This window comes from Canis aureus, chromosome 6 (genome assembly GCF_053574225.1).
Source record: "Canis aureus isolate CA01 chromosome 6, VMU_Caureus_v.1.0, whole genome shotgun sequence".
Lineage (NCBI taxonomy): Eukaryota > Metazoa > Chordata > Mammalia > Carnivora > Canidae > Canis > Canis aureus.
The window spans coordinates 75,236,010-75,248,672 of record NC_135616.1 but is presented as its reverse complement, the minus strand read 5'-3'; the positions used below and the strand labels follow the sequence as shown (position 1 = coordinate 75,248,672).

The 12,663-nt window shown below is 57.5% G+C and overlaps 1 protein-coding gene across 2 annotated transcripts in view; it reads left to right on the top strand.

Annotated features, from left to right (window-relative positions):
• MAPKAPK2 (MAPK activated protein kinase 2) overlaps nt 1-4,799 on the top strand; it is a 45,210-nt gene extending 40,411 nt beyond the window's left edge. For both annotated transcript variants that reach the window (XM_077902325.1, XM_077902327.1), the window contains exons 4-10: nt 13-92; nt 564-690; nt 1,317-1,392; nt 1,796-1,920; nt 2,281-2,366; nt 2,508-2,588; nt 3,148-4,799. In XM_077902325.1, the coding sequence (XP_077758451.1) occupies nt 13-92; nt 564-690; nt 1,317-1,392; nt 1,796-1,920; nt 2,281-2,366; nt 2,508-2,588; nt 3,148-3,291 (719 nt within the window). In that variant the 3' untranslated portion in view covers nt 3,292-4,799. The remainder of the gene's footprint in view (nt 1-12; nt 93-563; nt 691-1,316; nt 1,393-1,795; nt 1,921-2,280; nt 2,367-2,507; nt 2,589-3,147) is intronic.
• Nucleotides 4,800-12,663: the final 7,864 nt, after the last annotated feature.

Here is a 12,663-nt window from a genome sequence, read left to right as displayed (position 1 = left end):
CCCCTGCCACAGAGGCGTCAGAAATCATGAAGAGCATCGGCGAGGCCATCCAGTACCTGCACTCGATCAACATCGCTCACCGGGATGTCAAGGTGCCCGCTGTCCGCTGCCGTGTGGGAGCCACGGCCCGGGGGGCCACGGTGACCCTTGGGAGGTGGCCGGGCTTGCCCTGCGCCCTGCTGCGCCTCCTGCGGCAGAGCAGGGCAGGGGCCGTTCTCTGCCCCCCGGGGCCGCCCTCTCTGGGCCAAGCCCCAGCCCAGTAGCGAAGCCTTCTGTGGCTACGCCCAGCCCTGTGGTCCTCCTTAGTCAGCGCCACACAGTCACACCTTTGGTTTCTGTGTCCCCGTGGTGTTTGTTGGCGGTTCTCTGGGCTCGTCTCTTGTCTCCAAGTACCCTGTAAGCTCCCAAAGGCAGGCACCTGGCCACGTGCAACGGATGCTCCTGATGGCGTGCCGATCGAGGGCGACAGATGGTTGTTGAAAGGGTGAGGGGAGGCAGGAATCGCTACCCTCCTCACAGGCTCAGCAGCGTTGCTGTCTGTCCGTCTGTCTCCCTCTCTGTAGCCTGAGAATCTCCTGTACACCTCCAAAAGGCCCAATGCCATCCTGAAACTCACAGATTTTGGCTTTGCCAAGGAAACCACCAGCCACAACTCTCTGACCACTCCCTGTTACACGCCGTACTATGTAGGTAAGTCCAGAGGGGGCCCGGGGAGCTGGTCTTTCCCCAGAGCTGTTGTCAGGTGCTCTCTATAGCTCTCAGGGGCCACTGGTCCTGGGGGGGTCGTGTCCTTTGAACCTTCCCGGAGCTGGTTCTGCTGTGACCTGCCCAGAAGTAGGGCTTGAGTGAGTTAATCTGGAATTGAGACGTTATGGGAGATGGATCCGTCTGGGAGTATAGGCAGGATTTGGTGCACGCAGGTGCACTTCCCCCAGAAGAGCAGCCATTGCCATCAGATGCCCAGCAGAGCCCGGGACACAGATTGGGTTCCGCATCTCCAGCCAAGTGAACTCACGTTTATCCAGAATAAACTCATGTTTGTCAAATTAAGTGGGCAGCATGGGTCGGGAAGGCTCTTCAGTCCAGGAATCGTCTCATCTTAAGATTCTAGCCCCGGGGTTCCTCTTGGAGGAGGCTCTTCTGCTCTCCCCCACGCAGCCTCAGCATGGGGTTATGACTGTTCCCCCTCCCACCCCCGGCCACAGTATCATCACGATGGGCTGAAGGGTTGGGATAGGGAGCATGATCCGCAGAGAAGCTGGGGTATATCAGTGTTCCAGGGGCCGGATCCACCCACACTGACCTTTGGTTTGCAGCTCCAGAAGTGCTGGGCCCCGAGAAGTATGACAAGTCCTGTGACATGTGGTCCTTGGGTGTCATCATGTACATCCTGTGAGTGTGCCAGGGAGGGTGTGCGGAGGAGGCTGGGCTGGGCTGGGCTGGGAGTAGGAGGCCTGTACCTCTCTGGGACAAGAGGAAGGAGCAGAGGTCCACATCCCCTTCTGGATGGGGGATTCCCTGGGAATCCCCTGCATGTCCCCTTGTCTCCATGCTTATTGGATTCTGATAGCTAAGCGGCAGGTATAAACTAGCTCACAGGCAGGAAAATGTGTGGTTTAGATGCTGGGTGTGTTGGATTTCTGGGGCCTGTTCTTGATTTCGTATATTGTGCCTGAAATCCATGAGTGCATTTCTCTGTGACCTTTCTAAGAAGCCTGTTCCTCACTCTGTTCCTGGTGCAAGTCCCCCGAATAACACCCGCACTGTCCCCCTCTCTTCCTGCTTCTTGATTCAGGCTGTGTGGGTATCCCCCCTTCTACTCCAACCATGGTCTCGCCATCTCTCCGGGCATGAAGACTCGCATCCGAATGGGCCAGTATGAATTTCCCAACCCAGAGTGGTCGGAGGTATCAGAGGAAGGTAAGGACCCCCTCCCCCACCCTGTGCACGTGCACATGCGTGCGCACACGTGGTACCTGCAGGATCCGGCCCCCAGGAGTGGTGTGGCAGTGGGTCCATCCCTGTGCTCACACCTGCTGGGCATGTCCTGTCTGCGTGAGGGACCCACCCTGGGCCACGGTGTGGGGCTGCATGTAACCTATCAAGAGGTGTAACCATAATGCCCCTCGGGACCGGCTCTGTGGGCAGTCTGCCTCCAGGCAACCCCCCACCCCCACCCCCCTGTGCCCCTAAGTCTGGTTTCTCCCTGAAAACTTTGGGAAGAAGCAGAAGAGAGAGGGTGGCCCCTGAGCTGTCTCTGTCCCCTGCCCCACCCCACAGTGAAGATGCTCATCCGGAACCTGCTGAAAACAGAGCCCACTCAGAGGATGACCATCACGGAATTCATGAACCACCCCTGGATCATGGTAAGCCTGGTGGGCCGGAGGGACCCGGGTCAGTGGAAACCGACCCTCAGGGCGAGGGCGAGGGCGAGGGCGAGGGCGAGGGCTCAGCCACCACTCTGCTCCCCGCCAGGCTTTCCCTTGAACTCCTTTTCTCCCCCACAGCAATCAACAAAGGTCCCTCAAACCCCACTGCACACCAGCCGGGTCCTGAAGGAGGACAAGGAGCGGTGGGAGGATGTCAAGGTGAGGGGACCGCTGGCTGCGAGGGGCCCGGGGTGGGGGTGGGTGCCCGGGGGTGAGGGGCGGTGCTGGCCGGTGGGGTGGGGGGGTGTGAGTCTGCATTCGCTCACCCCAGGGATTTCTGTTACAGTGAGAGCAGTGACTCTGAGCCCCTTCCCTGGCCAGGCTGGGCCTGCGGTGGTTCCCTATAAGGAACCCGAAAGGCTATCTGGTACCGTCTCCTCGTTTTGCAGATGAGGAGCCCGAGGTCCAGAGAGGGAGAGTGACCTGCTCAAGGTCACACAGCTAGCGATGGGCTGGGGTGGACCAGAGCCCAGGTCCCCTGACTCCTAGTCCAGTGCTCTTTCTGCTTCCAGTGGGGTCGCTGGGGGCTCTGGGAACACACCCTACGGTTGTGAGCAGGCTCTAGTGACCCCGGCGGGGGTTGAGGCTACTGTCAGCCTCGGACCCACTGACCAGCCTGTCCTTTCTCTGCTCCCACCCCCTGTCGCCCTCACCCTGCCCTTCCCTGTGTCTCTTATCTCCCCTGTCGCCCTGTGGGGTCACCCTGCCCCCTCCCCAGGAGGAGATGACCAGTGCCTTGGCCACAATGCGTGTCGACTACGAGCAGATCAAGATAAAAAAGATCGAAGATGCGTCCAACCCTCTCCTTCTGAAGAGGCGGAAGAAAGCTCGGGCCCTGGAGGCCGCGGCCCTCGCTCACTGAGCTGCTGAGCCCGTCCCGCTCCACTGGCGGACAAGCAATAACTCTCAACCTGAATATATTTTTTAAACGAAGAGACCCAGGACTGCCCGCTTCACCTCCCTCCTCGGCGGCGTGGAGCCCAGAGCCCGTCCGAGGCCGCATCCCGCCTGTGGTTCCCACCACCTCGGAGAGGGAGAGGCTGGGAGGCTGCGGGCGGTGCGGAGAGAAAAGAGCAAGACGCTCTGGAACCTGTGCTCATTTTGCAATTTTATCAGTAATTTGACTTGGAATTTTTATGAAACTTCTTTTATTGTTCTTTCCCCCACTCGGCCTCCTCTTGCCCAGACCCCTTCCTCTCTGGATGTGTAAGGGCTCGGGGTTGGTTCAGGGGTGTTTGTGGCAACTGTCCGAGGGAGCGTCCCTGCGTCCACCTGGCCTCTCCTGCCCCATCCCGGCCGGGGGCCCCTGCGACTGAGGCATTCTGGGAGCTCGGGGCCCGGCGGGGCCGGGGCCAGGATGCCACCCGCCTCTGCGGGAGCCCTCAGACCTCACCGATGTGCCAGACAGACAGAGGCGAGTGTGATTGTGTGTGTGTGTGTGTGCGCACGTGCCCGGATCTGTGTCTGGGACTGTGCATGTTCATGGGGCCAGGGGCAGGCAGGGCTGCAGAGGGAGGGCCCCTGCTGTGGCTCAAGAACCTCACCCCTCCTTGGGCCTGCCGTGCCTGCGTCAGGTCTGCCAAAGTGCCTGAGAAGCCTGCCCCGACTCAGCCCGGCCCCGCAGCCTGCCCGGTGGTTCTGGGAGGCAGAGAGGAGCCACCTGGGCTCCGGCCCAGCAGTCGGGAAGGCTGGACCACCCTCACCCCCACCCGTGGGCGCCCGTGCAGTGCTGGTCCTAGTCTTCTGAGGCGCTTCCCTACCCAGTAGCCTCTCTCCCCCTTCCTGCCATGATTAACCCGTTCTTGATGATTTTTCCTATATTTTGAGCCACTTCTCAATGGGCCTCCTCTCTGCTCCCATGGGGGGAGCCTGGGCTGTTTAGAAGTGACTTGGAGCTTTTGCATTTTGCCGCCTCTCCTGGGCCCCTGGGGGTACCGGCCGGCTCCCCCTCGAGGGCAGAGGCGGCACCCCTTGGGTGGCCCCGTGGGTGGGTGGGGGAGTCTTCACACCAAAGATGTCCCGACTCTGCCCCCGCCTCCGTTAGCCACTTCACCTCGACCCCCAAGCAACTCAGCCTTGTGTGTCCAGGCCAGTGGGGGGGGGGGGGCGGGAAGGGCCCTCCCCCCGGTACTAGTGAGCAGCGTGGGGGGAGGTCTCCGGGCCAGGGGTGGGCACTGATTCTCCAGCTCTCGTCTCCCTCGGGGCCGAGTTGCTGGAGGAGCACCCCAGATCTTCTCCGGATGTGGGCAAGGGCTCTGAGGGCCCCCAGTGCCTCCCGGTCCCTGACGGCGTGGCCAGCACTCAGATTGTTGTAAACTGTTGTTTTGTATGAGCGAAACTGTCTTTACTAAACAGATTTAATAGTTGAAAGGTTTTCTTGCTCTTCCTTCGTGGGACGCAGCCTGTCCACCCCCCACTTCTCCTCTTTGCACCCCCGTGGAGAGTGCTGGTATATGCTGGGAGGGCTCCCTGGGTGTGGGTGCGGGAGCACCTGGCCTGGCCGCAGGCTGGCCGGGCTGTGTCTGCTGTAGGGGCACGAATGCTGCTCTTTCTTCTCTGGAGCAGGGTCGGGGGGCAGCATGGGGTGGAGAGCCCGTGCTCTCTCGTCAAATACCGAATCGGGAGCCCGCTGGCTTCTCAGCACATGATCCTTTGACCTGTTTAGCCACAGCCAGGTGCTGGACGCCTCAGCCCGCGGTGGGGTGTGTTTCTGGGTTCAAATCCTGGGAGAGACCAAGGGAGCAGGGTGGTGTCATTCCCGAAAGTTCCAGGAGGGGGCAATAGGGGTTAAGCTTACACTGAAAGAGTCTACACTGACCCGAAAGAGCCCTGCCATGGTCACCTGACCTGTTCCCCCCACTGCACAGATGGGAAGAGCAAGGCCCAGAGGTGGGACGTTTGGGATCACACAGTGGACCAGTTTGCGGTGGGGTCTAAGGTGGAAATCGGTCTGCTGGCCCCACTGCTCTTCCCTGCAGTCAGATGGAACAGCGATGCACCCTAGTTCACATTTTCTCACGTGGTCCCCGGGGCTGACTGGGGAGAAGGGCAAGGCAGGGTGGTTCCCCCGGCTGCATGAGTCAGGGAGCTGACTGAGGGCACGTGAATGTGCTGCAGGTCACATAGCAGCCTGGTTTGGACTAGAACTCAGGATCCAGAGGCCTGGGGTGTTCTCCATCCTCACACGTGGCCTTCTGCCCACAGGAGAGGCCTGCTCGTGCCCCTCAGTCGTTGGCAGGATCACGGCTCCACGGCTCGGGCTTGTGGGCACAGGCAGGGCGGCCCCTCGTGGCCCCCGACCCCCCTTTATGGCTCCTGGGTGGATTGGCAGGCTCGGGGCCCAGCGTGAGACCACTCACCCGTGTAGAAACCACGGCTCGGATAAGCCCACGGGCGGTTTTGCTCCCCGGGAAGTCCAGTTGTGTTGGCTGCACTGAGACAGGTGTCAGAAGTGCCGAGAACATGGAGGAAGAGGGAACGAGGGCTGGGAGGAGGGGAGCCAGGGTGAGCGTGCCCGGGGGCGGCGCCCGTGCTCTGCCGTCTTTGGAGGCCACATCCATTTTCCATTTCTGGCCTAAAACAGCGCAAATGTAGTGGAGTTCCACAGGTCAGAGGTCTGATGGGGTCTCACTGGGCTAGAACCAAAGTCTCCGCAGAGCTGCGGTCCTTTCTGGAGGCTCTAGAAGATTCCATTGCCTTGCCTTTTCCAGCTTCAAAAGGCCCCTGCATTCCTTAGCTCATGACCTTTTACCTCCCTCCTTTTTTTTTTTTCTTTTTTAAGATTTTATTTACTTACTTGAGAGAGAGAGAGTATAAGTGGGAGGGAGGGGCAGAGGGAGAAGCAGACTCCCTGCTGAGCAGACCCCAGAACCCCGGAATCCTGACCTGAGCTGAAGGCAGATGCTTAACCGACTGGGCCACCCAGGCGCCCCTCTTCGTCCATCCTTGAAGCCAGCAGCGTCACACCCTCTGACGCTTCTGTGGTCCCATCTCTGACCTAGCCGGGAGCGCGGTCTCCACGGTTAAGGACTTGTGGGATTAGACTGAGCCTCCTCAGATGATCCAGGATAATCTCCCCCATCACCAGGCTCTTAACCTTAATCCCCCTGCAGTTCCTTTTGCCGTGTAAGGAACCATGTGCCTAGGTCCGGGGATCAGGACGTGGGCATCTGCGGGGTGCTCGCTCTGCGCAGAGGCCTGGCTCAGCCTTCTCAGCCTCCTGCCCCACATGTTGACCCTTGTGTCTGCTGGGTCAGCTCGGCTCAGCATACTTGTGCCCAGGGACGATCCCGCCTGGATGTGGTGTTCAGGGAGGATGGCTGGGGGGAAGGGCCAGGAGGGGCCCTGCTTGGCCCATGGGATCTTGCCCTCCCTTTGTGCTCCTCCTCGTGCCCCTGACCCACGCACGAGGGGCTCCGTGATTCCCTGTCACTGAACTTCCTCCTGCTAAATTCCCAGACAGGATGAGAAAGAACTTGGACCTAAAGGCAAAGGCTGGGGCAGGAGGCAACGGGGTGTGATTCCGGAACATGCCAAAGTGGTGTAAGGTGTCAAGAGGGCTGGAGGACTAGTCTCCAATTTCCCTAACAGGAAACACAGCCTCACAGAGGTAAAACGACTCTCTCAAGGTCTCACAACTAAGCAGAGGTGAATCTCGCCTGGAGCTCCAGCTTCCAAGTTGATAGAGTTTCTTGAAATAAAAAAAACACAAAAAATCGCTAACGTCTTCTAGATAAGGAAGTGGGCCGAGGGGCACCCAAGGTGAGACAGAATGGATTCCTCTCCACTGAGTGCAGTTGTTTCCTTTTCTCTGAAGTGGGGGTGACATTCCTGCACCCCGTGGCTACTGTGAGGAGCTCTATGAGCTCATGAATGTCCCTGCTCCGGAAGGTGCCAGGTGGCCTTGTGCCGTGGCGAGCCCCACGGCCCAGAGGGCACAGGGAGCCCTAGGATTGGAGTGGGGCAGCGGCCTAGGCGGATCAGTCTCGCCCTCAGTTGGAGGGCCTGTCTGTGCTTTGGGTTGGGGAGGCGTTGGTTAGATAAACAATAACAGTAAATTTGGGGGTTTCCTTGCCTTGGTCGGAGACAGGAAGTGCCTGTGGGGGGCTGTGAGTGACGAGTGGGTACAGTGGGTAGTGCCTGCTGGGGTGTGAAGGAAATTCAGTTATTCAAGGGAGGAGGAAGGCGCTGGTGCGGCCGGGGAAAGTGGGTGTCCTAGCCACCCGGGGATGTAAACAAACCGGTGGGGCCTGAGTGGGGCCCGGAGGGCAGCCTCTGCCCAGCTCTTGGGGGGGGGGGGCAGGTGTGGAGGTAGCTTCTCTTTGAAAGGGACACCAAGCTGCAGCTCCGAGGGTCCTTTTGGCAAGTTCACCCAGTCACCCAGCCGTCCCCTCCCTGTGCTGTGGGACAGGTGTGAGGAGACGCCCTGCATCCTACATCACGGGACACCCGGGCGCTTACTGAGCTGCCTTTGGGGACCAGGGAGCTTAGACGTCGGAGGGATGAGTGGGGTCCAGAGCTGCACAGCCTGGATCCTTCTGGACGAAGCCCTCACATGCTTGCCTTTCTGGGGCTCATACCAGTTCTACGCCCCAGGCGGCCTCGCCAGGACTCTGAGAAGCAGGGGGCACGGTCCGGGGCCTAAGGGGCGCTTCCCCCCCCAAGCTGCAGGCCCCCACCCCGTGAGGGGGTCAGTGCTTCGGCCTCCTTGACTCACCGGCCGAGATGAGCCCGCAGAGGTTGAAGTGGCTCGTTCAGGTTCAGCTCCTCCGCGGCACCCGGTGCTCGGGCCCCAGGGGCAGGCGAGCTGGGACCCCGGGGCGCCCCCTGCGCGGGCAGTCTGGACGGAGACGACGAGGGGAGGGCGCAGGCGAGCTTCCACGCCTGTCCCTGCAGAGCCCTTCCTCCCTTGGGGCACAGGCTCCCCCTTCTGTCTTTCCGTCTGAACTGCTGTCCGTGCCCCCTCCACCCTCCCTTCAGCTTGACCTTTGACCCCCAGCAGGTCCTCCGAGGGAAATCTGATTTACCGCCCTAAGAGGGCGTCCTGGGTGTGTTTCTGCCCACTTTCTTTTTTTCTTACCTTTGTTTTTATTTATTTTATTGTTGTCGATTTGCCAACATGCAGCATAACCCCCAGGGCTCCTCCCATCACATGCCCCCCCATCACCCAGTCCCCCGCCCCCCCGCCTCCTCCCCTTCCAGCACCCCTTGTTCGGTTCCCAGTTAGGAGTTAGGTGTGTCTCCCTCTCTGATTTTCCCCACTCAGCTCCCCTCCTTTCCCTTATCCCCTTCACGGTTTCTTATATTCCCCGTATGCGTGAGACCCTGTGATGATCGTCCCTCTCGGGGGACCAGCTCCGCTCCGCATCAGACCCTCCAGTCCATCCACGTCAGTGTCGGTGGTGGGGATCGTCCTTTCTGATGGCTGGGGAATCTTCCACGTATCTGTAGGCCACGTCCTCTTCATCCATTCAACTGCCGAAGGTCATCGAGGCTCCTTCCACAGTTTGCCTCTCGTGGACATTGCTGCTGTGAACATCAGGGTGCAGGGGTCCCAGGCGTTTCACTACATCTGTCTCTTCGGGGTAAATCCCCAGTAGTGCGATTGCTGGGTCCTAGGGTAGCTCGATTTCTGACTCCTCGAGGACCCTCCACCCTGGTTCCCAGAGCGGCTGGGCCAGTGCAGGCCCCCCTTCTCCACTCTGTCTTTCCAGCCACTCCCACCTGGATTCCTCTCATTCACGAGGCCTGCACCCCCCGCCCCCCATCTATACCGAGATTTGGGAACAGAGCCTGACAGGGATTTCCCCTCTCGACTTCAGTTCATCAATTTTGAAAGACGCCTTCCACTTAGGTCAGTTTTCGTTACACATTTGACAAGTCAGGGCGAGAAAGGATAACGTTACCTGTAGCTGGGGGCTCCTCTGGAGCAGTGGGCCGAACGGCTGTCACAAGGCTGCCCTGCTCCCCTCCGAGGGCCACCCAGAGGCCCGGCCTCTGCAGGAGCCTCGTGGGCCTCACACCGCACGTCGGGCACCGGGACAAGGGCCCCTGACAGCTGCCCCAGAGCAGATACAAATTCTAACATGCTTCACCTTCCACCTGTTTTATTTTTCACAAACCAACCAACATCTCAAACCTAGGGTTACACTGGAATGGACATCCACCCCGGGTGAGGGGTGGTGCATACTTATTGCTCTGGCGGGGAAATTACTACCCAGAGCCTCTGGCCAGGAAGTCTCGTCTGTGGCTTGCAGGCGGCGAGATGTGGGGTGGGGGGGACTTGAGCGGCAGCTGCCGAGAGGCAGAGGCACGAACCTGTGTGTGGTAAAGTCATTTTTAGGGGCCAGGGCTGCCATGCAAATGCATTCGTTTGCATAACTTTCTTGCTCTATGGGACAGCGAAGTTTCCTACTCCATGGGACACTGCCAGCGGGATTTGCAAGTGAAATATCAGGACTGTCCTTCCCCCTTTGCCATTCCCCTCCCCCTGGGTTTTGTTTCTGTCCCTCAGGCCCAGTGTGACCAAGTGCTGGTCCTAACCTTTCTGATCGGTTGCTGGGGCCCTGAGAGGCCAAGGACCTACAAAGGCTATGCAAATGAGTCCCTGGGCCCAGTCCAAACCGGTGGCTCGCGCAGGCCACTGCTGCCTGAGCCCAAGGGAAACGTGACCAAAGTCCCTCTGGCAGTCCAGGCAGCCGTGGCATCTTGTTCCTCAAAAAGCAGAGCCTCCCGGGGCTCAGGGGCCTCGAGTTTCACAATGAGCGGAGTGCTCCCAGGCCTTACCCTCTGATTTGGAGACCTGTGGTTCCAAATTCACCAGTCAGAGGTTTACTTTTCAAAGAAACCACGATCACATCTAAGTCTGAGCCCCAGACCTCGGTTAGCTGTGCCTAGAGCCTGCGGTCCAGGGAGCCCCGGTATTTGCAGGAAGACCTAGAAGGGCCGATGGTTTTCTGGCACTCGGCCGTCTACTTTTCTGGTCAGAAGCCTGTTCTAAGTAACGGTCCTCATAGCGAGACTCTGACCCAACTCACCGCACCCACCCCCACCCCCTGCAGCGGGGAAGAAGGCGGGAGGGAAGGGGACAGGGGCAGGCCGTCCCCTGAGCCAGTCTGCAAGAAAGAGAAAGAGATGAGAAATCCAGGCTGATCAGGCTTATTCCAAGCTCTGAAAAGGGCAGCTGAGCCGGCGTAGCTGCTGGGGACCTGTCGGATGGATGAGCGCAGCGCAAGGATAATTAACACAAGCAATTTTAGTAATTCAAACAGCAAAGAAACGCACACTTGTGTATACACACAGAATGAAATGGGCAAGTTCTTCACAACCTCTTCCTCCTCACCCAACCATGCCAGCCCCCCTCTCCACAAGTAATTTTGCATAACACTCGGGTGTGAATTTGATAGTACTCAGCCCTACAAAAATTTCTATTACTGTATCTACACACATATATGCTTAAAACACAGGTGAGAAATTTCTTTGAGGGTAATAACCGGTACTAATGGGATCACTGGGCATATGGTTCTACAACTTGTTCCTTAAAAGAAATTGTGGCCGAACATCCGTACGTAAAATTTCCCATCCTAACAATTCTGAAGTGCAGAGTTAAATAGTGTGAAGTATCTTCACATAGTCGTACAACCCCTCTCCAGAACTTTTCCATACCCATCAATCAGTGTGCAGCTTGCTCTTTAAACTCACCCTTTTTAAAAAAAAAAACAACCCAGCCTTTTTTTTTTTGTTTAACTCAGCCTATCTTAGTGTGTGTCCATGACTGAACTCAGAATTATCAAATTCCCCCCGCACCGTATTTTAAAGTTGTTTTTGTTTTATTTTTGTTTTTGTTTGTTTGTTTTGTTGTTGTTGTTTTTAGTAATCTCTGCACCCAGCGAGGGGCTCAAACTCACGACTCCGTGATCAAGAGGCATAGGCTCTACTGACTGAGCCTGCCGGGTGCACCAAAACTATGATATTCTTAATAGCTGCCAAGAATTCTGTAACATAGATGAGCCCTAATTTATTTAATTATTTGCTTTTGATGGATGTTTTATTTCCTCCTTTTTTTTAAATATTAGTATTAATGTTGCAATGATGTAAACATCTTGTACAACATCTCTGTGCACATGTGTACGGATTTCTGTAGCCTAGGTTCCTAGAAGTGGAAGTAAGATTAAGGGGCACGTGCATTTCATGTTCTGGGCGGCACTCCCAGGAAGACAGTATCGATTTATGAATGAATGCATTTTGCATATTGCTTTCTGAATGACAGGTCCATGAATGGATTCGCTGTCAGCAGTGGGGCAATCTGGGGATAGACGAAGTCAGCTGAGAATAAAAGGACATTTGAAGCACTTCCCAAAACATAGATGTGTACCCTTGGTTGCCTAGTGGGAGACTGGAAGAATCAGATGTGGAGGGGCAAGGGGGATTCCTTGAGCCTCCCCTCGGAGTCGGTGGCCCTGCTCACTCAATTACAGTTATTTGCATATCTTTGGGGCGTGTATGCAGAAGGGCTCAAAGACTAATCTGAGCTCCAGCCTTGTTCAGCCTCCTGCTGGCATTTGGTCTTGAGCATGTTATTGATCGGCTTCCTGGACTGCAAAGCGCCTCGTGGGAGATGACAGTTGTGCAAAGGACTTTGACATAAGGCAGACTGGCAGGTGCTGGAAGAGAGGCCCAGAGGGCCACGGGAGCTGAGAAAGGGGCTCCCCTCTGGTTAGGACGATCCTGAAAGGAAGGCTCGTGCTGAAGGATTTGACTCTGCCTCGGGGTTCTAGGTGTTACCGGCGACACAGGAGACTTGCAAGCATTTTTTCTCATTGTACAGGAGCTCAGCCACACTAACCCCTACAACCCCGCCCCCCTTTTTTTTTAAGATTTTATTTATTTATCCATGGCAGACACACAGAGAGAGGCAGAGACACAGGCAGGGGGAGAAGCAGGCTCCATGCAGGGAGCCCAATGTGGGACTCAATCCCCAAGCCGAAGGCAAATGCTCACCCACTGAGCCCCCCAGGGGTCCCAACCCCTACCACCTTATGGGACACTGAATGTGTGCCCAGCCCTCTGCTGATTACGGAGTCTGAGGAATCAGGCTTGAGGTGTGGTGGTCGATAGCTCAGATGCACACTGCCCCGGAGAAAGCCTTGGAGTCACATAGTAAACTGGGTTCAAAGTGTGTGCAGGTGACTTCACGGAGCCTCGGTTTATCAGCCAGTTCAGTGAGAATAATTGT